This window comes from Ixodes scapularis, unplaced genomic scaffold (assembly GCF_016920785.2).
Source record: "Ixodes scapularis isolate PalLabHiFi unplaced genomic scaffold, ASM1692078v2 PGA_scaffold1__304_contigs__length_218370807, whole genome shotgun sequence".
Lineage (NCBI taxonomy): Eukaryota > Metazoa > Arthropoda > Arachnida > Ixodida > Ixodidae > Ixodes > Ixodes scapularis.
This window is the reverse complement of record NW_024609846.1, coordinates 89,899,625-89,924,990: the sequence shown is the minus strand read 5'-3', so window position 1 is coordinate 89,924,990 and position 25,366 is coordinate 89,899,625. Positions and strand designations below refer to the sequence as shown.

The 25,366-nt window shown below is 46.3% G+C and overlaps 1 protein-coding gene across 2 annotated transcripts in view; it reads left to right on the top strand.

Moving 5' to 3' along the window:
• LOC120836841 (neprilysin-2) overlaps window positions 1-25,366 on the top strand; it is a 202,838-nt gene that overhangs the window by 139,386 nt on the left and 38,086 nt on the right. For both annotated transcript variants that reach the window (XM_042290839.1, XM_040205924.3), the window contains exon 2: window positions 1,401-1,534. In XM_042290839.1, coding sequence (XP_042146773.1) covers window positions 1,401-1,534 — 134 coding nt within the window. The remainder of the gene's footprint in view (window positions 1-1,400; window positions 1,535-25,366) is intronic.

The following is a 25,366-nucleotide window of genomic DNA, read 5'->3' as shown; positions in this document are numbered from 1 at the left end:
CTCTTCGTAACAATTTTCTCACATTTTTTTTATATATATTTGTTACTCTTGGTTTTGCGTACTGAAGTCACTAAGTGTATGAGAACGGCAGGGTTTCTCCTCTAAATGGACGGGCTCCGACACGTACCCCTTGCCCTCCTCCGTGCTTTCGCTACTTGTGCACGCTCGAAGCCCACGTGGCGCTGACATGTTATCGGAGGTAGGAAGCTCACGCTGGAGGCGGGACAACCGAAAGACCTCTCTGCCGTTCCAGTTCTGTCAGCGACTGCAGCGGTCCAGCGTTTCTGCATACTGTCCAGTGTATACCATGCAAACCTTAGGGTAACAAATGAAATACCTTTTCTTCTACGCATCTTCTACCTCAAACACTGCGGCGCTCGTATTATATTGGATGGAATAATTAACGGGAAGCCCCCAAGATGGAGAAGATTTAAGTAAGAAATTGACTTTCATTCGAAATGAGGTGCAATTCGCACCCTCTAACATAGACGACTGGTGGTTCACCCTAAAAAAAAAAAAAAAGCCCAAGCGTCTACTTTCCCGCACAACACTCGGAGAGCCAATCACCGCAACTTATGGAGACAGCTCAGCGAATGACGATGCCGAAACATGTTTAGACCAAAAAAACACAGTCTGAGTTGCGACATTCAGCAGTGTAAGCGTGCCGTTTTGCAGTGCTTAATGTCACAACTCAGACTGCGTTTTGTGGTCTATAAACATATATGTTTCGGCATCTTCATTCGCTGGGCTGCCTCCGTAAGGGTCGGTGATTGGCTTTCCGAGTCTTGTGCGGGAAAGAAGACTTACGGGCTTTTTTTAGTATGACAGCCGAAAAATTCCGCCTGGTACGGGAACCGATCCCGGGACCTCTTCAAGACCAGGGGAGGGAGCTATCAACTGAGCTAACCAGGGGCTAGCAGTCAGAAAGCACGAGCTGCGCTCCATTTCAGGTGAAAGTAAATTTACCAGTTCGTGTTAGATGAACAAAAAAAATATACACAAGCTTGATTATGTTGAAAAAGACTGGGAGGTGCTGTGCATGAGCAGGGCACATGTTATCTGTGTCTGTGGGTGCGGGCCCGTGTGACGTCACGCTATCTCATAAGGTCACATTGACTGACGTTACATAATGTCATGGCGTCACGCGACGTCATGGTCCCCCAAAGTCACAGATTCATTTGATATTATGACGTCAGGTGACGCCGCGATGTTGCCTGACGTCAAGGATATCACATAATGCCTCGTTGTCATCTGACGTCACGGTACTGCGTGGCAGGACGTCACCTTATGTCCCAGTCCTTTGTGGCGGTTTTTTGTATTGGTTTTCTCACAGACTTCGGCAGATAAAACACATTGCGCGTTAAAAACGCTCAACCGAGTCCCTGTCTTGGCCTGCGCAGGAATCCGCCATGGTGGAACCGGCGCACGCGAATGGAGCGGACGCTGTGCGGCGTCACCACGGTGTCCATGGTCATGTTCCTGGCCATGGCGGTGGCCCTGGCCGTCCTCGGATACCACTACCAGGAGAACCTCGGTGAGTTTGGGCCTCGGTCGATGACGCACCTGACGCAACAACTAAACGCCATCCAAGATTAAAAAAAAAAAAGACTACTTTCTGCGTTTTGTATACGGAAGTCAAGAAGCGCAGACGACGTCGTTTTGCTCCGTCCCGGTCTGTTTTAAGATTACCGGAGGACGAAAAAGCGTTCCCTCTGATTTCAAATAAAACTTCCCGTAACTGGCAACCCTGATTTTTAGCACCAAGATGGCTGAAGGGGTGTTACTCGGACGCGTAGCTTGGTTGATGACTCTATACTCGCTATAACCTAAAGATAAAAAAGCGCATTATTTATGCGTCGCGCGAAGTAGTGCTTACACGTTTTGGTTCTTGAAGGAAGAAATGATGCTTGTAGCGTTTGGAACGTGTGCGTCTTGATGAACTAATGTAATGCTGATCTAAGATGCACCTACACAAGTCTTCATTCATCGCATGAAGGGGCAAATTAGTAACGTTCCGCGATGAGCCGGACATTTTAGTACCGTTTCTCAGGTGAAAACGACTACAGCTGTGACGATACAGACCCCACCCGTAAAAGTCACGCAAGGTGACGATATTGCAATTTGCGTCTCGGAGAACGTTCGGTAGAATGGGATGATTTATAAAACAAACAATCCACTGTTACAACCAAAATAAGAAGAAAAAAAAACAAAGAAATTAATTAGATTTTTTTAAATTTTCAGTTTGATTAATTTGATTTAGGTGACTGTAGCTAGAAAGTTGTCATTCCTTTATAACTGGATGTATTTGTCAACATCGCAGATTGACTGATCGATTTGATTGATCACTGATAGAGATGCGGAAGAAAGAAATATTTTAAGTGTAAAGTACAGTTTACTTCGCAACTTTTTGTTTCTGTAAATCCCCCACTATAGCATAAAGAGCTTGATTTTTTTTTAGTTAGATTACAAAATCTTCACTTGAATTTTTTTTCGAGTTCTGACTTGATTGTGATAGAACATCCTTTTCTAGTTTTCGTGTCTTTCTTTTGTATTCCAATTTTGTTGAAATAGGTCTTTAAGTAGATGAAGAATAAAGTAGAAGGCAGAAAGAAAGCTCAACGCTCCGATTCGCTGGGAAGAGCACTTCTTTTTGGTCGTGTTAAACTTTATGTAAATATTTCTCGGTCGATGATTCTTCCATTTAAATACCAAAGAAATGCACATTGAAAAAATTAAGTCAGAAACATACGATAAATAAAAAAAATATTTTCGGGATTATTCCTGCCGGAAAGGCAGGAAAGGCATCTATATTGTCATAGTAAAAGCGCTGGTCTCATTTAAATCACGGTTTAATAATATTGATTTTTATTCTCCGCCCTGGTCTGAGCGCTCTTTGTAACCCGCACGAATTACGATGTCATAAGCGTGAAATAACCCCAAATGTCTTAATAAGAGTCTCGCCATTCGCCGAGGTCCTCCTGTTGTCCGCCGTGATTGGCCGTGGTCTACAGAAGCGCGAGCTCGGAGACGTTACTTGAGTGCGTACAGTACATCCCGGCGGGGGGTTACTTTCACCCAGTCAGCTCCACCGCGCAGTTCGCTGAAAGCTCTCAAAAAGCGTGTTTTTCCTTTGGTCGCTTAGGACCCATAGCTAAGACAGTCATCGCATTGGGCGTTGCGATCTACGACGCAAGGAGTGTGAAAATGATAAGCCCCTCCCTATGATTATTAAGCTGTAATTGGCTCTAGCGTCGTAAATCCAGACTATTAGCTTTTCCTCGCGTTTCGTAGTCAGATAACTGACTGCGAGCTCAATGTGTAAAAGAAGTTGATCGCAGTGCTTTGCCTACGACACTGTGGTATCATAAAACCTCAACAGTGGTGTAAAGAAGGAAGCAAAGCGGCGGGTGGTGTCAACATTGGGAAATAAATTATTCTAGGCCAGCGTACCCGCTTTATCGATTTAGTTTGAGATAAGATTATGGCGAAGAGGTGCTTGACGGGGTAGGTTTATTTGTCTGCGTGGGCTGATATGGACTGTTATATTTGGTGAACTCGCAACAGCACTTGCTAGCATGCGCGTCTATTATGCTTTGTTAGCAATATTTCTACTTTCGGTCTAATGGGCCAAAAAAGAAATGTTTGTGAGGAAACGGTACGACTAAAAGTGTTCAGTCAGCCGAAAAAAGAAAAAGAAGATTTTTGTTATGTTAGTGATCAGTGGTGGTTCCTTGTTGGCCTAGTGGAACCCGCAGGCCCTAAAAGATCGGCTCAGTGGAGCGCAAATATGCCGCGAACAAGCGACGAATTCCGCCCGGCGGTGGCGTTCACTCCTCGCGTAGCATCAGAACATTGGCTTTCGTTGACGCGGCGCGCAAAGCAAACCGTGCCGCCGGGCGAAGTTCGTCGGTTGTTGGCCCCATGTTCGCTCCATGGATTCGGACATTTAGAGCATCTGTTCGACTAATCAGCCTAGATATGACGAGATATGCAAGTGTGTACTACGCGCGCGTATATGTCACTGCGAAACGTGAACTTGTTCGTATACGCGGAATGCAAGTCGTCTGCTTGTTGCGCAGGAATTGCGTTGACGTCAGAACGACGCCGAGCTTTGATTGGCTTTGATTGAAAAGGTGATGGATAGACCACAATGCTAGATGCCTCGAGGTCTACCCACTGTATTTTTCGATCAGCCAATAAGAGCTCGGTATTCTGACATCACTGCGGCCCCTGAGGAAAAAAGCAGACGAACTTTCGCTCCGCATTGTTACTGAGGGCTTAAGAAACACGGGGCGTGGCGAGTATCGTGCGTCTCGTTATAGCTCTGCAGCCAATCAGATTGCGACATTAGCCGTTAAGCACGCCCAAGAACCAATCACGATGTAAGAAGCCCGATTATTATAGCCAATCGCGATGAAAGAAGCAGCTGTCTGTGACTATGCTCTAGAAAAAACCCGTGCGTCTGCTTTCCCGCACAACACTCGGAGAGCCAATCACCGCAACTTACGGAGGCAGCTCAACGAATGACGATTCCGAAATGTTTAGACCAAAAAACGCAGTCTGAGTTGTGACATTAAGCAATGCAATCGTGACGTTTTGTATTGCTTAATATCACAACTAAGATTGCGTTTTTTGGTCTAACATATGTTTCAGCATCGTCATTCGCTGAGCTGCCTCCGTAAGTTGAGGTAATTGGCTCTCCGAGTGTTGTGCGGGAGAGTAGACGCACATACATTCTTAGAGTGCACCCGGTCAGTCTAAGACGTCATTCTCCGTGACTACCTGGAAAAGCAAAACGAAACGTTTTCCCCAGAGAACGTAAATGTCTGCTTCGTCCTTTGCTGGCGTCTTTCCGCAATAATAGGTTAAAATAATTAAGCAGTGCCGCGTGCTTCGTGAGCAAGCAGACGTGCTATTTTCGGCCCAATAAATATTGCAGCAAATAATCGCATAATTGCGGTATTTCATAATAATGAAATTGTCCGCCCTTGTCCGCACGCTTCCGGTTTGCCGTTCCGGTTTTGCTCGCAGTTCAAGCGGGACCAACGCTTACCTTTAACGCGAGTTAGAATAAACGCTCGTACTGCTCTCCTACAAATTTCTCACAAAAAAAAAGTTTTGCACAGGGGTTTTTGAACGTTTTGGCTAAGGGGCCGGATTAGGCATATGTTGCAGTCTAAAGGGCCGGGCAGAAAAAAAGTAATGATAAACGATGAAAGACTACAATAATAAACTTATTTAATGATTTCAACACATAAATAAATGTTGGAGTAAGTATAAAAATAAAGTAGGAAATCAAAGTTGGAAGAATCTATTGATTTTAGTTTGAAATTTTATATTCAACTAATTATGACGTTACACAACAATTGTGACAAGAAATATTCACGAAGCATAAATCAAAGCTCATGAAAGCTTCGGCGCACTCGCCAGTGCAAAAGACTAATAAAAATTACCAAACTAATGCCCACAGAATGTGCATAAGAACGTGAATAATTATTAACATACACAGTTTGCACACTAACGCTTCGATCTCACTTTGGACAGTCCGCGAAAATGGGTTTCTCAACGTATCGCGCTGAGGTTTACTACAAAGGTGCGGCTAGGTGGTCCACAAACACAGTTAAAATATCGACTCTTAACATGTTAGAAAAAAAAAAAAAAAACTGTTTTGAAATATCTGCCGCAGCATTCGCAGACGACGTCATAACCGGGCTTACCTAGTTAAATCTGCCGCCGACAAAGGTTGGAGGTGTCCAACGCAGGCGATTTTTTAAATCATTTTACTCGGCGCGCGTCTCTGCTGGCGCGCTCGATGCTTCAGACAATTGTCGCTGCGAGCCCGGTCATAACGTTGTCTGCGAAGGCCGGGGCAGATAGCCCGAAACAAGTTTTTCTTTTTTGGACAAGGTAAGCTCATCCCTTGATATGTTAACTCCATGCGTGCACCACATAGCCGCACCTTTGTTGTAAATTTTAGCGCGATACGTTGATCAACCGAGTTTTGCGGACCGCCCAATGTGGGATCAAAGCTTTAGTGTACACGTACATATAGTTACACAAACATGAACCCGGGAACAAAGAATGGTGATACTGGTGACGACCATGTTCAGTCATGGTGATAGAACTGCGTTACGATGCAATTTCTCTCGTTTTTCCTGGTATCTTCTTTTGCGCACTTGGAGCGGATTGTGGCGCTGCTTTCTAAGCGCGCATCCTTTTGCGCCGGTAGCAGCGGGTCTGCTGAAAGCGGGCCGCGGGCCAGGCTCCTTTGGAAGGATCACACCTAGTCACGGGCAGGTCGAAATACTTCCGCGGTCCGGATAGAGCCCGCTGGTCGGGGTTTGTAGATCCCTGGTTTAGAACGTAAGAAAGTTTCTTATCGTAGCAGTGATTGTAATGGCAGTCACTACTCCGTTAGTGATTACAACCGCAATGGATAATCCCGTGACGTACTTTAAGATCCCAGCCGTCCACAGCAATTTAAGAGGCCATACTTCAGGGGTTACCGACTTTCCATCCATATTTTAATAAGATAAAAGTATGCGGGGGAAAGCCACTCTTTCTCGATATATCGACACAAGAAACATTCTTCATCACCTTTTTTTTCAAACTTAAAAAATACATTAGGGTAAAAATGAGATACGAAAACATCACTCCCGTTCGTTAGAATGCTTCATAAAAAGCGGCCACTCGCCATTCGCCTCTGTTACTATGGTTCCTGGAACGCGTCTCCAACGAGTGTGTTTACCGCAGTCAAACAAGTGGTTCCTCAATTTCCGCCTGGTGGCGCCATAAAAGTGTCAAGCTGTCGCCAGTGGCGATCCTGGCGGTGTCACCGCCGCGGTGCTGGATGTGGCAGACGCCTGTTCTTTAGCTTTACAGTCCGCGGAAGCTTTAGCAGCCTGGAGTTGCAACTCTGCGACGACACTCGCATTTGCTCTTACTTTCTTTGCCGGGACTTATAGCACCGACCGCCAAGGTCGTCAAGACGTCCGACGCCATGACACGGCGACTTCTGTGACCGACGTCATTTATTGCCGCATCGGGAACAATTTCGATGTATGGGCGGGGTTGGACACTCAACACACGCGAGTCAAGGAGGCGTTGGCCAGGCACCGTGCACTTCTATGCGGCGACCCGTGAAAGAAAGCCCCGTTCTCGCACTCGTTTGCTCGGCTATCAGATGCTCTTGATCTAGGCGTCGTATCCGATCGCCGTGCGCACTTTCAGGAAGTGCCCCCGGCAGAAAACCTGCAGAGTGCGCCCCCTCGTCTGGTTCCTCCGCGAGGCGCCCCTGGAGCCACTTTTCAGGAAGTTTACGCGATGTTGGGACACCTTTCCTCAAGAGGCTTCCGAATTACACGAAAGAACAGATACATTTCAGGGACATAGCAATGAAAACAAGAACACAAAGAAAAACAGCGAGGAATGCCGAAGAAAAAGAGAAGTATACATGTACACTGCGCGATACTGTTAACGCAAACAAAAAAAGTAACTTTTTTCGTGACATTTTTTATAGTCAAAAGGTTGTCACCAGAACAACTAGCGTGGTGAGAATTTCTTCTTTGGGGCATTAACCTATGCGGGAAAGTTTTAGGCCCGCTAAAAACCTTTTAAAATAAAATGCAAAAAAAAGAAAGAAAACATCTAACGCCGTAATTGCGCTGTCTGTATCGTATGGTATATCCATATACACAAAGCTACGCTATCATATATCGGTTGTTTCAGCGAAGACATAAAGTATTCTACCCTGGGTGGTTGAAAAGACAAAAAGCTAATTTCAAAAATAAATTGCCAGTCAGGGATCGCAAAAATAACACACAAAGTAGCGAATTAATTAATATATTTAACTAAAATCGACTAATTATATATTTATCTAGTAAAAATGAACACATGTTTCCACTTAGAAACTCGCCGGGCGTCATGTAAAACCCCTAGATCGGACCATTTGAGAGAAACTTTAAGCAGGCGATGCAAAAACGCGGAGGATAGGAAAACCATCCGCGTTTTCGACCTCGTCAGCTTTGTGCTCGCAGTGGCACGAGTACCCCACGGCACATCGGCTCTCTTTCCAGTGTCGAAGCTACTAATGGCGAGGTGTTTCGGTGGCGCCCTCCAATGGTTCCCTCTCCTGACGTCATTACATCGCCAACAACAAATTCGATTGTGTTTAATGAGTATGCGGGAAACTTGAAATTGTTGCCCTCTGAAATCAAGGCTGCCAACGCTGCCAAGATTGACGTTCTTACATTACCCTTATTTCCGTCCATAGGAAATTCTTTGCTGAGTCAGTAATCGGCCAATCGTGGCAGACCGACCACAGCGAAGCTTTCGATCGCTCACGGCGCCAATAGGTACGACGCTGCGCTATTTGATTCGAAGCGGTATTCGCACACCTATACATACGACACGACTGCAGAGACCTGACCTCGATATGGACTAACGTAATTTCTCAGAAGCTATAGCGCATCTCATGTCCGTTTAAGTATATGCTCACCGACACACTTAAGAAACGTACAGCGTGGCTTACTGTGTTCACGGCTCTTGCTACATGATTCGTTCTTCGGAGTGGCACATGGTCAATCCGAGACGTCAGAAAGACCGGTTCTCACATGCAGCGAAGCGGAGATGCAGCGCTGTTCACGTGCCGTCAGCTACATATCGTCTGCCATGGGAAGCAATTTTGACAGTGCGATACGAAGCTGGTGAACGCTCCCGCCAGCACGCACTTAGCGCGAGGTCAGCGTTGTGCTTATAGGAAGTATTCACTGGCGGCCATAGCTGTGTGCACGACTGCTGAGCGCGTGCTGATGGCGAGCTTCCACAGTTCTTTTGGAACGTGCAATTGGCACCCTCAAGATTGCCGGTTTTAGCAACCTATTAATGTGGGCTCGTTCGGAGCATGCGCTCTAAACATCACCCACAAATATGGCGCCCAGTGAATACTTCTTATAGCGCTCCGCTGTATGTGTGAACAAACCTAAACTGTCTCGATGAAAAAAAAAAAAATCTTGTTTGTTCCTGAAAACGCACATTTCCGTTTTTTTCATTTGGTGGCGTCTTTAGAGGACTAGGTTTAGATAATTAAATAGTGCGGCGTGCTAAGCGAGATTGTAAATGCACGGGCTCAAATATGAACCGCGTTTAGACATACACTCTAAAACATTCACCACGTTTACTTTCCCCACAGAGCGCTTGAGAGAGACAATCGCTGCAACCTGCGGGCGGAGCTCGACAAATAACGATGCAAAAAATACGTAAAAAAAAACGATTTTGCATTGCGTCATTGAGCATGATGTGAGCACGTAAACCGTGCGCAGTGTCATAGCTCATACTTTTTTTTTTTAACTTGTGTTCCGCCCCGTTGCTGGCCGAGTTCCCTCTGTAGATTGAAGCGATTGGCTCTCTCAAGCGCTCAGTGGCAAGGTAGACGCGCTCAATTTCCTCGAGTGTATTCGCAGGCGACTGCGGTACTTGTTCTGCGGTGTGGGCAAACAGCAGACCGGTCCTCTGGGTCGTGTTGTTCTTCGAGGCGGCGGCTTCTCTTCGGGAGAGCCACGCTCCAGCGAGTCCCTTGTGTCGCTTGCGTCACGCTGCTTGCCAACTTGTCGCGCGACACGGATCAACAGCGTCGGCGGCATTGGCTCAGATGACTGGACGTTCCGCGTCGTCGTCGTCGTAGGTGACTGGGTGACGGACGGGCTGTCTGCCGAGAGCGCGGCTTCAGTCTAGACGTTCCTGAGCAGCGCAGGGGCCCGAACGAATGGACTGCTGCGCGCTATGAGAGATAAAAAAAAAGAAGAAAAAAGGCAGTGAGTTTATTTTTTAATTTTTTTTTGCAGAACACGGGGGCAGTGGTGCGATATACTATTAGCTTCTGAACGGGAAATACCGTTGCCTAGGCTCTAATTACGTTTGTATCGATATAGTAAGGTAGAAACTTTTGAATTGCAGTAATGTTACAGCAAAAGTCGTTCGTTGGTCAAGGAGCGCCCGTCCGCTGGAGGTAGACAGTCGCACCAGAAAAGTATGTGAATTGGATTTATTTATTTATTCAAATTCTCTTAAGGACCCTCGTTTGAGGGCGTTGCATAAGAAAGAGGGGGGGGGGGGGTACAATACGCGAGAGCAAGCGTAAAAACAGTAACAACCGTTAAAAATGAATACACGAGGTGTTGGAGGACAAAACGGCCAACGCCACGGGCAGAAGGTTTACACATGTTAGCTTGGGTACATCCGGAGCACAGTGACAAACCGGGGGGGGGGGGGGGGGGGGGGGGTGAAACATTACAGTACATGGCACAATCAGTAAGCACGAGACAAGCAAAACGCCACAATCAAAATCAACGAAGGTGAGAGCAAAGGGCGGTGCGAAAGGTGGTTGAATTCGCCTTGGTTACATACAATATGTGAGGGGAGGTCGTTCCAGTCTATTTTAGTAAGGGGAGAAAAGGAGGAGTTAACATTGGTTGTGCTGCCTGAAATGCAAAAACAACGTGACACGGGTGATTTAGCCGCCAATAGGATCACCTTGGGGGAAGAAGGAAACAGTCCCGAAGATCAGGAAGGCGGTAGTAAATCTTGTGAAAGTGGCAAAAGCGCGATATCTTGCGACGGACGTTTAGTAAAGGAAGGTTCAGTTCGTTCTTGAGGGCGGATACACTAATTGACCGATTGTAATCTCTTAAAATGAACATAGCAGCGCGAGTCTCGACTGCATCGAGATGGTTTGAGAACTAAATTTGGTGAGGGCTCCAAATGGCCGCAGCATATTCCAATTTGGGTCGAATGTACGTCTCATATGCCATTTTACTCACAAACCAGGGGGGGGGGGGGGCGGTGTTAGGTTACGTTTTATGTAGCCGAGGCGACGAGATGCCTCAGCAGAGATAAGCTCGATATGAGCGTTCCAGGTGAGATTGTTAAGGTCGCACCGAGGTAGTTATAAGATGGGGCATCCTGGACTAAGTCGTTTTTTAATTTTTACGCGAGCTGAGATACTTGTCGTTTCCGTGAGAAGTGGGCTGGCTTAGATTTTGATATGTTGAATGTCACTAGCCACCTTGTACACCATGCCTGGACCTTTACCAGGTCGCTTTGCAGTTGGAGATGGTCTTGCAACGAATTTATTTTATGATATGACATGCAGTCGTCAGTGAGGATGTTTGCGTAAATTTTGTCTGAAAGGTCATTAATGAAAAAAAAAAAAAACGTAAGGAACCAAGAACTGACACTCGGGGGACTCCCGAGGTAACCTCTGTGTGAGTGGATGAGTTAGTTTCACACAGATCCTAATCTGTTTAATTATAGAAACACGTGCACACCAAAAGAGGGCGCAAAACGCTATCGCATTTAAATGACGATCTGCACAGCGACAATGGCAACAATATATTTTTGAGGCGTAAATATTCCCTGTCCTTTTATTGGCCCATAACATCTCTCTCGGTATAGAGTGCAGCGGTTAGGTGTTCCAAGCGCTTTGCAGGAAAGCAGACGCATCAGACTCCTTAGGGTGTACGCACTACACGCACGTTAATCACCCTGACCCGGGTGGAGGCGCAATTCGGAGCAATTAGCGCGATCTTCTCGGCGGAGCTCGGCTCACGCGGCCTTGGCAATGCCGGGCAGCGTAACGACACATTGACCTCTGCCGCCGACGATTGTTGGATGAACGTTTCCAGATGCTCTCACGCGCAGTTATTTTCTTTTTCCCCTTCTGAGCGAACATAGGGCAGCTGAGGAAAGGGAAGGCGAGTTTGTAACACTGACCTTGCAGCAGCTGCGATACGCACTGTCGCCTTTCTGGGTGCCAACCATCGCGGTGCTCGCTAGTGCCGAGAGCCCTCGCGGGACTTTCTGTGACCGACTGCTTCGGCTTTTTGAGGCGTCGCACCGTAATTTGAGAGGAAGGGGCAGCTACAGAGGGTGCGATGTTTTAAGCCGAGGTGTCAGACGACGAGCTGTCACGAACTGAGTATGCATGAGACGCATTAATGTCTAGTCCATCTGATGCAACCATTAACGCGCCCGACGGACCGCGAAGGACAGAAATCAGTCGCCAATCTTGAGCACTCTGCTATTTATACGTGAAGAAGCAAAAATACTAACTCCGAGCCTCGCTTGGCTTCAATGGAAAACATGGGAACAAAGTAGTTCTGCAGATTTTTTTCGAAACCCATTTCACAATTTTTCATGTGTGGCTTCGTTACATTGTCATAGGGTCATATCGATACCGACACCTCAGTAATCCTCGGTGTTCATAAAATAGTTCGTCTGGTCTTGCCCTGGAAACTTTATTATTTCGTAATATTACGCTGCCTAATAATTTGAAAAAAGTGATTAAGGTATGTATTTAGTAATAGTAACACGGGACTTTTAGCAAACCGTTACCGCGTTTTGTGTACCGTCTGAGGCCTATAAAGCGTGCTTCTAAGCGCGCACCCCGCGGTCACGGTATCGTCCGGGCGCGCGCTTAAAAGCATGCTTCGAAGGCTCCACAGTAGTGCGGTATACGGAATAAGGTAACGGTTTGCTAAAAGTCTCTCTCATCAATGCAGGCATTGTCCGTTTTCAAACTTTCTAGCACTCAGAGAGATACCGTAGGTACCGCGACAGACGGGGAAAGAGAATGATTCATCGTTCAAACTGAATGAGCGCGCAGATTCGAATCGAGCCTGATTATTCCGACAGACGCGACACGAATTACCATTTTATGTTTCCTGTTTGTTTCTTTTTAACTGAGTACACACGCTAAAGGTCTTGATGCGTAACTGTGGCATGCGAGATATCGGCCGGTAAGGTTTGCAAAAATCACCTTCTGCGCGCCGCCATCTTTTTCTGCTAGCCTGTGGAACGCCTTCTGAGCATGCGCTGTTGATCTGCTGTGCGGTATATCGGACACTGCGGATGCGTTCACAGCTGAGTGACTCAGCATTTTTCGCCCAGGTGATAAGCAAAGCAAAGGTCTATAGGCTCTCCTCAAGTTGTTCTACTTGGAGAGCGAGACACTAACGAGCTGAAATATACATATTAGACACTTTTCAAAACCCAATCTAGCAACATTGGCGGTCACCTTTTCTTGAGTACGAATCGTACTACGGTTGGAGTCGAGTGCTCACCGAGCGCTTAAACAGCCCTTGTGTCCAATACCATATTCACTGGAGCAATAGCCGCGCTGTTTATAAAGAAAACCAGAGGCTTCGCTTTTCCGCAGAGCACGCAGTTTGCCAATCACCGCAATCGACAGCATGATTCCAGCGGTTTACAGGACAGAGATAACGTCTTCGCGCGAAGATACCATCTGTGAAGATTGTATTTGTACGGAGAATCGTGTTCTCGATCTAGTTTTTCGCTATGTTATTTAGGCGCAACGCGATGATTGGCTGTATATGGGCTTTGCGGTAAAGTAGACGCAAGGGCCTTGTTCATAAATAGTGCGGCTATTACACAAGTAAGTACGGTACATGCTCAAGAGTTCGTGCTCAAGCAATGGCGGACTCGGATAATTGTCGTAGCAGCCGCTAGATAGCGCGCACTTTTGAAAAGGGTTTATTGAAAGATGTTCGGAAGCAACCAGCGCTCTAAGAAACCTGGAGCGTCTACTTCCCCGGAAAGCACTTGGAGAGCCAATCGCAGCGATCTACGGAGACAGCTCGGCAAATGACGGGGGAGGCTAAAAGTATGTTTATACCTAGAGAGAGTCTGCGCGGGTAAGCACGGGGAAATTTCTTGCTCGTGACAAAGCGAAGACTTTTTTTAAAATTTTTTTTTAGGTCTTAACATATTTTTAGTCTTGCCCTTTGTCGAGCTTGCTTCGTAGATTGCAGCGATTGACTCTCCCAGAGCTTTGCGGGGAAGTACAGAGGCTCCTGATTTCATAGAGCGAAGCGACCATCATCCCTGGCAGCTTAAAGAGACATTCCAAACATTTTTTTTATACTTTTTTCGAGGCGATTAATAATGGTGTCAGGACACAACCCATTCAATGTTTTGCTGCAGAGTCACGTATCCTTTTAATAAAACTATGAACACAACGGCTCCGAAACCGAAACCAAACCATGAGCACGGAGATTCATGCCATACTAAGCGTACCGAGAAGGAGGGGTAGATGGGGACGAACAGAGAGTTACCGGAAGTCACGTGGCTATCTCTCTCTACCTTTTTTTTCCTACGCTACTCCACTTCTCCCGTGTCTGATGAAAGCAGACGACGACGACGACCACGTTACGTGCACCGTGTGTCGTGCGATTGCTTCGCTGTTCTGCGTTTGAAGATTGATTGGCCGATACAGCGAACGACAGTTCAGCTCGCGGTACGTCGCCATGTTAAGAATGAATTAGTACGTGCACTTCCTGTTAACTGCAAAAAAAAAAAATGTTTTTTGTTTTCACTTAGTCAATTGAAATTAAAAAAAAATGGGGTTTGTATTCTTATCTATTTTTAATACTGAATGTGCGCCTTAGATAACCTACGAGGCAGGACTGGAAAGAAAGCTGCCATTTAGTTTGCTGATAACAGCTGAGCGGAACATACTAGTCAGTATTGTGCTGTCGTTATAAATCCACGTACGATTCACTTCTACAGAGGCACGGTGCGCTGTAATTTGTGAAAATATCCTTCGGTGGGTAGACTAGCGTTCTGCCCAGATTACAGGGCGTTTCCAACTTGTCGGCCGGGGTCACGTGGTTCATGGGCTGCGTTTGCAATACAAGCTGCGAGGAGGAAGAGAAAGCGCCGATCGTATGCTAGCATACCAAAGCTTGGCTCAGCCTCTCCGCTGGTTACCCTTCTCGCCATGCGACCACTCACGCATGCGAGCGCGCACCCAATCTGTGCAAGACGCGTACGCCATAAAATTTCAAGCGCTGTTCATGATTTGAGTTACTCCCACTCTTAAATTTTCTAGAGTAGGCTGCGGGCAGCGCATACCGAAGCAAACAAATGTAAAGAAACCTTGGGTGGCGCTATCTAAGGTAATCTCAAAGCACCAGCGATGGCGGGGAAATGGTCGAGCTGCCATCACCCTGCGAAAGGAGCATCTCTTTAATTACATAGTCCCATCTTGAGCATGATGGTAAACCCTAGGACTGGAATGAATAAAACAAAAACAAAACAAACCGAAAAGAAAGAAACTTGAAAAAGAGGAGAACAGGTAATGGGGGATCGTATTTGAGACCTGTCAGTCCCTCTTTTTTATTTTTTGCTTCTCTTAATGTTGTTGATCTCTTTTACACCCCTCAGGGTTTACCATCGTGATCAATATATGCCAGCTCGCTGCTTTTCCAGCATTTTTTACTTTGTCCTATGTTGATGCAGAACGACCGAGAACGTTACTAAGTTGCTCGTTACTTGTGGGTGAAAGGAACGCGTTACCGACCTTACGCTACAATAAAACAAAAGGGACGCGTTACACTTACCATCAAAAGTATTCAGGTATTTAGGACGAGAGGACAAGCGCGCCAACGCAGTTTTAACTGACGTACAAACGCGCGCTCCCGTAGCCTATGGTGCCTGGAGGGCACCTCCGGCTGATGTGTTTACCGCGTGCTAAATCGGGTCCCTCGATTTACACCTGATGACGTCATAAAAGGGTCGTCTTGTCGCCTGCCGTGATCCTGGCGGTGTCATAGCATCGGTGGTGAATGTGGCAAGCGCCTGTTCTCAGGTCACTGAGTCACTTTCCAGCTTGACAGACCACGGCAGCTTCTGCAGTGGCGAGTTTAGACGTCGCGACGACAGCGGCACTCGCGGTCGCTCGTACATTTTGCCGGGATTTATAAAACCAACCGCCAGGATCGCGACGTCCGACAACGCGACACGACGGCTTCTGTGACGTCATCGGTTACCACTTAGGGACCCCTTTTGATGTATGTGCGCGGAATAGGACGTTAAACACACCAGTCTCGAGGACGCGTTCCAGGGACCGTAAATTACCCAAATAAAGTTGTCCCCGAGAATAGCTTAACCAGATACACACCGCAATAACAAACCGTTCATGCACGTAACATCACCCGTGACATCGCTCCAAAGAGCTCGTCAAGGCTTCCGTTATCGAGAACGGTGCCGGAAGGTCTCGCGATCGCGCTGCGTCTATAGTCGACGCAAAAGGTCCTTGCTCACTGCAGCGGGAGGCGCAACCAAAGACGGGGGGGGGGGGGGGGGGGGGGGGGGGGGGGGGGGGGGAGGCGTTGGCGAGGTCAACCGCCCCGTCGTATCGGCCAAGGTGGGCTCGAACGGGACGTCGGTGTTTTGCCCTTCCGCGCTCACGTTCGAAGTGAGCCTTGGGCGGGAAAAGCAGCGGCGGGCAGCCTTCGGAAGCCTGCATGCCCGAGATGAGCGGGGCAGATGCGCGTCTCCTCGAGTTTGCAACTTGCTCGGGCGGTTGGCGCAACGCCCAGGAAACCAGAGCATTTTTTGCGGTTATATTAAGCACGAACTCGTTCATATGCGCGTGCAGCGCGGAACAGGTGTTACGCTACGAGGAAATGCGAATGCGCCGGGGCAATCATAACACTCCTTTTGGGATTTTTGTTTTATACTTTGTTTCGTGGGTGTTCAAAAAAAGAGCTTCCAATCGGTGCTATTTTTAACGTTCGTGCGTATACGTCAAAAGACGATATAATTGTCTTCCATGAAGGCTTGCCTTTCTATCCCTCTATCCTTAGCCAAACGTGGCGTTCTTTCTCCTCCAATGTCTCTTTGGCGCGTCTAGCACGGTCAAATACTCAGCCCGTCTCCGCTTCTGCTCAGCTATGTTCTCGTCAGTTCGCTCATTCCTCTTGCGAGACAATGCCAAGACTTTCGGATATCCAGTGAGCGTCTCTCCTCGCTACCCGCGCATGCGCGCGATAGGAAGAGGAAGACGACCCGTGTATCGCACTCTCCCCCGAATACTAACGGGTTTCAGTGTGGCGACTCTGAATTTCACTGGGGTGACACGAAGCGGTGACATCAGGTTGTTTAGAGCCTCTCTCTCTGAGGGGGAAGACATCCTCTGTTTCAGTTAACGGCGTGACGCGCTGGCGCATTCAGTGCGTGACTTGTGCGGTAAAACGGCGTCTAAACATTAGCCAAGGCCATGCGCTGGTGTGGAGTCACACCAGATTAAGCGCGCTTCAAAATACATTAAAAAATAAAAACGATTGGGCGGGAAAATGGTTGGGTTGCCACCTCTTGAGCAAAAGCGCGCGCTTGTGTGAAGGCATTCTAAGGTTGATTTGTATGCATAATGCGTCTTAAGGCTGGTTCACACATCTGCGTTGGTTGCGTTCCAATGCAACCGAAACGACCGTAACGACAAAGTCACCGGGACATATGTTCGCCATACACAGCGTGGCAAGCGATGCAAGTGGTAGCTTATCCATGAGTCACGGTTGTTCCGGTGTTTTTGTCGTTACTTTCGTTTCAGTTGCATGCGAACGCAACCGTTTCAAATGTGTGAACCAACCTTTATTCTGTGATCTTGGGCACTTGAAAGATTATTTCTCTGCTCGGCTTACTTTTACCGGTGATATTTCTTTTTATTGTTTTTCCCTTTGTTTAGCGTTTTGATCTCACCAGACGCTAAACAAAGTGACATTACCTGAAGAAGAGGAGTGCTATAGCATCATAGAATCAAAACCACAGCACAGGCATAAATACACTGTTCTCTAATAGCTTGAAGAGAATTCTTTAGTTAGTTTTTGGAATCAACAACCACCAGTTTCTTTTTAATAGTTATAACAATAAAAAAAATTGCACGATGAGAGCGGCAAGGCTTCTTTTTTGGATGCCCCATTTCGAGCGCTCACGATATACTGTAAACGACTCAATTTTCGCGTGGACCTAATTTTCGCGAATTTCGCGACTCGCGTAAAATTCGCGAGAAATACGTCCCGCGAACAATTCGGGCAATATGTGAACGCTACGGAGGCTACACGCGATTCGAGAAAATTAGAACCCGCGAATAGCTTCAAACTTTTAGCTTTGGCCTGATTCGCGAAAATTTGAGCCCACGAAAATTGAGTCGCTTACAGTAAATATATACAAGGTGTTTCAGAGAACGCAGGCCAAATCGCTCCCGCGAAAACTACTCATCGCAACGAAAAAAGGCTTGTGGCGTTTCGGTCCTGGGCCCGGGGCCCATTTAGGAAAATTATGAAAGTCCAGGAGAATTAAGTTGTTCATTATTTTTGAGTAATTAACCTTTTTATTATTGTGTTTGAGGGCATGGTTTAAATTAGGAAATTGCTCAGCATCATCAAAAAACACTAAATCAACAAATTGCAGAACGATAGAAAGCACGCGAAGCATTTTAGGGCTTTCTGAAAAACGGCACAAAATCGACGGGTTTTTAAGTTTCGGTTTGCTATCGGAGCGCATCTCAGCCCCGACGGCACCGCGCCCCGTGGAGAGATAGTGCAACCAACCTCTGCTGCGCTGTCATCGCGCGACGCATAAGAGGCTGGTTGCACTATCTCTCCAGAGGCCGTGGTGCCGCCGGGGCTGAGATGCGCTCCGATAGCAAACCGAAACTTAACAACTCGTCGATTTTGTGCGGTTTTTCAGAAAGCTCTAAAATGCTTCGCGTGCCTTCTATCGTTCTACAATTCGTTGATTTAGTGTTTTTTGATAATGCTGAGCAATTTTCTAATTTAAACCATGCCCTTAAACACAATATTAAAAAAGTTAATTACGCAAAAATATTGAATAACTTAATTATCCCGGACTTTAATAATTTTTCTAAATGGGCCCTTGGCCCAGGATCAAAACGCCACAAGCCGTTTTTCGTTGCGATGAGTAGTATTCGCAGGAGCGATTTGGCCTCCGTTCTCTGAAACACCCTGCATAAGTTGCCTTCTGTCGCCCTTTGCCCGTGCACGTTCGAGGTTAACGATATGCCGAAGCGTGGCGAGGTAGGAAGTTTGCTCTTGAGGCAGGACAATTGAGGAACGTCTCTGCCGTTCTAATCCTGTCAGCGGCCGTGGAGTCGCTTTACTTTCTCTCATGTCTCGTTGATATCGCAAGCGTCAGCGCTCAGTGTTTTCGAAACGCCATAGTCACACAGAGCTGCTCCAAATTCTGAGCGATTTTCTGCTAACGGCGCGTTGCGGCGCGCGTCTAACGCAGAGGACGGTCGTGGCACCAAGTCCTTGGCCCGAGGAGGTAAGCAACGGGTAACATCCAGCGGGGAAGAGATCGCTCCGTGCCGCGAACAGCTGACTGCTCCAGCAACGCGGATTCGTGAGCAACGGGTGTGGGGCAGCAACGACAGCAACGCAAGCGAACTCCCGGAACCTCGTATGATTCGGGGGCTGCGTCGTAAACTTTGGACTTATTCGTCTGCAAACAGATTGCACTTTATGTGCATACACAAAACATGTCATCCAAATATGACATTGTGGCTGTTTCAGAATACTCGCAACTCCAACGACGAGCATTTAATCCCTTTTCCCCTATTTAGCATTTCGGTCACGAGGCCGCGCCAGTTATTGCTGGACACTTTGATAGGTGATAGCTCACCGCGTCTCTCCTTCACGTCTTTTCCGCTTGATGATTTTGTCTCATTTCGATTTAGAAATACACACATTTAGGGATTTAGGTTCCTATTGACCACCCTATTATACTACTTATGTTGATGCTCAATGTCTATAAACATACCCTAACACACTGGTGATTTAAATACAAACCTTTAAAAATATGATCAACCGGTGTTCGGCTTTCCTGTACATTTTAAATTCCGCGTGTTCATTTCCCCATTCAGTCAATACCGCGTACAACAAAGGCCTAGGATTGACGTCATGATTCGTTTCATCACCGATAAGGCAATGAAAGCTCCCACTCTGGAATGAGATAAACTTTGGATTGATTTATTATAACCCAGTGGGTGCAAGTGCATGTAAAACTACGCCACACATGCACTTCCAGGGTGTCGTAATTTTTTGTGGGGCTCGATTTTTTGTCAAGGTGAGACGGAGAGCGTTCTCGGCTGCTGATTGGAGATGGTGCCACAGCTTTCGCGAACTAACCAACGAGACATTTTTGACCCGTTCGCGAGTTCGCAAACGAACAATAGTTTGGTGCGATCATCTCACAAACATATAGATAACGAGGGAGTGGCCTCAACGCCTCTCATGTGCTTGCCCCTAGCACGCCTTCATCCACCGGACAATATCAGCTTGTGTACGGCAGCAGAACAACTTGAAATTTGCAAACGAAGCGCGGGTCGTCAATGGCTTCCAACGCGAAATTGCAGACGATCACAATTTCAGGCTGCGTCCGATCTCACTTCGCAGCAGCGCCCAGTTAGTAGCAGACGACTAACGTTTTTTTGTGTTTTTTTTTGCGGTCGGTTAGGAGACGACGTACGGTGTTTTTTTGTTCATTTCCGCCGGCGAATGGCGCTTCCTAGCAGACGAACCGCATTTTTACTCGCGTTAGCAGACAAACCGTCTACGGACGCTCCCTTCACTCGCTCCTCGAGAAACACATTAGATCTCGCTCTCGCTTTCGCGGTGACCAAAATCAAACCCATAGAACGGTTCTTTAACCTAATGTTAAGCGGAACACAGGGCTAATCCCTCTAATAATAAATACATTTGTCAGATCTACGTGCATAGGTTCCTAACGCGCCCTGCCTGACATACCTATCTTCACAATCTTGCAATATTCGAGAGTCCCATAGACGCTTTGTATACGCGCCAGATTACAGCCGCCATTGCTGACCTTTTCTTTTCTTCCTAAGACACCCATTCACTGAAACGGGCGTTGACGAGCCTCCGCAAAGGCCAATGCTGGGGAGAAGGGCACAGTAGAATCTAAAATGGCAGTAACCTGGCCCGCTATGGTAATGCTGAAGGAATGAGATGAAGCAAAAACTGAAGGTCGGTAATGTTCAAGCCCATGCAGAGCTGCTGCATAGTATTATACTTGGCGTCAACCATTTTGTGCCACATTCTCAAGGCTAGCGTAGCTTCCACAAGGCTGCAGCTCCGCGTTGCTGGGAGAGCACGTGGCTCCGTCAGTACGTAGAGCAACGGAGGGAGAGAAAGGGATGAGAGCGGGCGGAAACGATAGAGCACCGAGCTCCGAGTGTAAGAATTAGTGAGTGAATGGAAAGGCTAAATGCCTTTGTTTGTAACCTTTCTTCAAATGCCTTCGAACGGTGAGCGCCGGCGTCCGGTGTTGGTATGCGGCACCCTGCGCGAAAAGCAGACGACAATATTTGGTCCATTTGATTGGAAGGGGTGGGCCAAGACGTTTACCCCCTAAAACATCATCACCTCCTCTCACGCAGTTTCTCTCCGCAATACGCGCTGTCGTGCGAAGAAGACGCATGTAGCTTTGACAGCGTTGGAGCACCGGACAAGCTATAGGTTCGCCATAACAACTGAGAAAAAAAAATATAGTCTTTTAGATTTCTTTACAATTTCTTGAACGCGACTTATCCGCGAAGCCCCTAAATAAACGTATAAACGGGACTCTATTCCACTTTCTAATCTAAAAACTTGAAAAAAAAAGAAGAGAAAAACAGCCTTTTTGAAGTGAGGGTAACTTCACAATGTGGGCCTGTATACATGTTCTGAATGGTGGTCTTTTTTCGCACGTTCTTGCAACGTGAAGCCCAGCAGTTTGAAAGAACTGGAATGGATATAGCTTTCAAATGAGAACACTCAAAGCTCGCAGACGACCAAAAATCTGCTTTCCGGTTTGCGATGGGAGAAGCCTTTCAGCAAAATTTAACCAAATACATATACTTAGGACACGCGTTCAGTTTTTGTTGTTTATTTCAATGGTTGGGTTTATTTGAAAGCCGCTGCAGCATATGAACAAAGACGAACGAAGGATAAAATGCGTATTGAAGAGTAAAAATAACGTCTGCTCTTTCTATTTACCTAGTAACCTTCCAATTACATATGTACTTCAAATTGAACAGGGCTTCCTATTATGAGAAGGAATAAAAGAAGAAATTATTTTTTTTTCTTTCACCGATCGAGTAGTGTGCAGTGTGGTTGAAACATTGAAACCAATTTAAAACTCAGCGCTTTGGGCTATTCATGAATTATGTTTTCTCGTGCACGGTCATTTTCTCCCAAAGAAAAAAATATTTATTCTTTTTTTTTTTTTGTCAGGGATCCGTCATTGAATTAAGTTAGACGTGGCATGAACCAACCTCTCGCACGGGATATGTTTATTAAAATGATACTAATAATCAGGACAACAAACACCGATTTTTGTGTGTATTGTTCCCTTTCGGTTTTTCTTGTCCTCGGTCTTTTCTTTCTCAGTTTCTTTTTCTAAATACAATATTGCATGCTCGAGAAAACAACAAACTACTTTCAAAAATTCCTGCATGCAACACTGCTCGCGTTGCATTATGGGGCATATTTTGCCACAGACAGGACTGGCACGGTTTCGATTTTGATTGCTCCGTCGATGAAGTAGCGCATCACAGCGCTGCATGAAAACAAAGTCAGCGCTCGCTTGAAATGCACTGTTTCATTTTTTGTGAGAGCCCCCGTTTAAAGACAGAGGAGCACAGCCGGCCGCATCCCATAGCTATATTGACGACCTGGCTAGCACTCCAGAGTGCAGAAGGACCTTTCCAGCTCACAGATAACTTAAGAAGCCCATTGATGAGAAGGTGGAACAGGACGGCCTGCCGAGTACTCCTTCTTCCATGTGCCTTCGGAGTCCTGTTTACTTGCGCATAACCCCTGGCACGTCGGGAGACCCCCCAAAAAAACGTGTCCCAGCATTTTATCCCCATTGGTAAACCACATCTACAAAATTGTAAATTTATGGAAATTCACCTATTCGAAAATGCAAGCACTGTATTTGCTCGTGACGGGATGTCGTGAAATGAGGTTGGCAATTCGAAACCGAAACCATGGCCAAGGGGTAGCCAAGATGATTTGTATGGCACTACGCCACCAGGACCACTTCGATTTAGCGACAGGTCTATTTGAGTAGCTTACTTTCAAGCTCATATTTAACATTAACACTCTACCGTTTAAATATAATATTTATCGTAATTCCAAGCACCAAACAAGTTCTCCAGCTTCTTGAGCGGCGTGCTTCTGACGCATAGCACGAATGCATTGCGGGGAAGCAACGTAAGAGTGAATAGTTTGCAAGCATGCGTGCTAGCAGTGCGTGCTGCCGCGTGTCTAGTTTTGTCCTCATGTTTATTTCGTCCCAGCTGCACTACGCGGTGTGCAAAACGACGGTTAGTACCATACATTCTCTCAGCCATTACAGGCGCGAAACTTGAAGCAACAGCAACCACCTGAAGTAGGAAGAATGTTAAAAGTTGAATTATACAAAAAAAGGCTTCTGGATAGTTATTTTTACGACAACTGATGCAATTCTTTGATTTGTGATAGTACTCGCTTTATCTTGCCTATGTTTGTTGCCGACGGCTTCCTGCTCGATCGCTCCCCCTAACGCAGCTGCGCAACTAGGCAAAGCCACCCTTACAGGGCGCGATGGTGAGCAAGTAAGTTTGGGCAAAATATATTTTTTTTCGACTTTGCACGGCATTTTATTTTATAGTGCCTGACTCATTACTCAAATATACGAGAATATCTTGTGCAGCTGTGACGCACCGCATAGTCAAAAGTCGAGATTTGTTTTTATTAACTTTTAATCTTTTGCGAGTGACGCAAAGAGGGATCAAAGACAGTCAAGAGTTTGGATTCGACAAGAAATATTTCTCTTTGTCGTTGGCTGGGTATGATTGGAATATGGTGTTGCTCTAATAATGCGTCTTATGTTAAATTTTCTTTCAAACTTTACGTAGGCTTACGACTGTTTTAATTGCCTTTAGTAGTGGGCGGTCTAATTTACCGACTTCTACACTGCTTAGTGATAACGTCAATAATTTCAGTCGTCAGTTTTTTATTTACCAAGGCACATTAACAACCCTGCTGCTAATTTCCTATTGTCAACTAATCACGTCTCCATTCGAAATGTTTCAAGTGCACACTAAAGGAAACCTTTCTCTCTCAATCGAGTTAGGCATTGCGCATTTTAAGTTAAACCATTATAATTTAGACAGCACCATTCAATGGGTTCTCCAATTTATTATACTCCAAAACCTAGTTTGGTTTGTAATTCTTCGCGTTATTTTATACGAATTTCGCAAACTGAGAAGTTGTAACCACCGAAAAGCGATAGTTGTATCACCTACTTCAGGGGCTAAGCTGGTCAAATGACGGTCAATCATCGGTCTATCCATTGCATCGCCGGGCAGTGTGCATGTAGAGCGGACCTAAAACGAGCACGGTTTGGCACGTTTAGAAAAATTCATATTTCAAACGTAGAAACCTGGAAAGTCCGACGCAAACGTCGTTTTCAGGCATTTTTATGACTCTATCCTTTAGAACTCAACTCAGAGGGGGTGCAATCTTAAAAGGAGCCATGAAACGGCTCCTTTAAGATTGCACCTTTACTTATCGCGTTCGTCAAAATTATTACTTATGGTGATAATCCCGCTCGTCGCCAGCCTCTGTACTATAGCGTTCAGATCGGTTTTGCATACAACATGCTATTCGAGAGCCAGCTCGCGAAGCAGTGAGCAGACGACGAAAAAGCCGTATAAGACAGAGGAAATGAACTTCCGCCGTTTTTGCTTTATTTTTAGACTTACCGCCAAGGTCTAAAAAATATTGACATAACACTTTTTTTTTGTTTTTGCAAAACGACGTTTGCTTGCTCAATTTGAGATATTCACGTTTTGTAATTCAAAGTTTGCGAGGCGCGCCAATAGGGATGGTTCTTGGGACCGCTCCGTGTAGGAATTTTTGAAATTTGAGATTTCAGGTTGCAAGTAACGCCATCTGTGGTCCGTCGATTCTTCCGCTAACTAAACAGTGACTCCAACCTTCTTACGACCGTTTCTCGACCGACCGTTTCTCGTAGATAGCACGTACATACTGCCCGACATTGTCTGCGCGGACAGGGGTGTGCGTTTTTAGCGTTTCACTACGAAAGAGTATTGGAGTTCATTAACCTTTACCCCTAAAGTTAGTGCTGCAGCTGAGCACTTCCCCTCATAATAGTAGCTTTTATAACAGCATCTTGATTTGAAAAATAAAGAAGTTAAAACCATCGATCGCTTGTTCGCGCTAACAGTGTCGCGCAGTGTACATTTGATCTCGGAAATACTGCAGAACATTCACTTTAGTGAATGCAGTGGCGGGACTACATTGTAGATGGCGCCAGCGTGCCATTGTGTTCTCAGAGAGATAGTATTACAGTTTCCAACTGGTTGATCTTGGTCACGTGCTTTGTGTGTTACATTTGCAATACGGGCTGCGAGAAGGTGACGAAAGCATTGGTTGTCTGCAAACGTCTCAGCCTTTCTGCCCGCTCTCCTCCTTGCCAG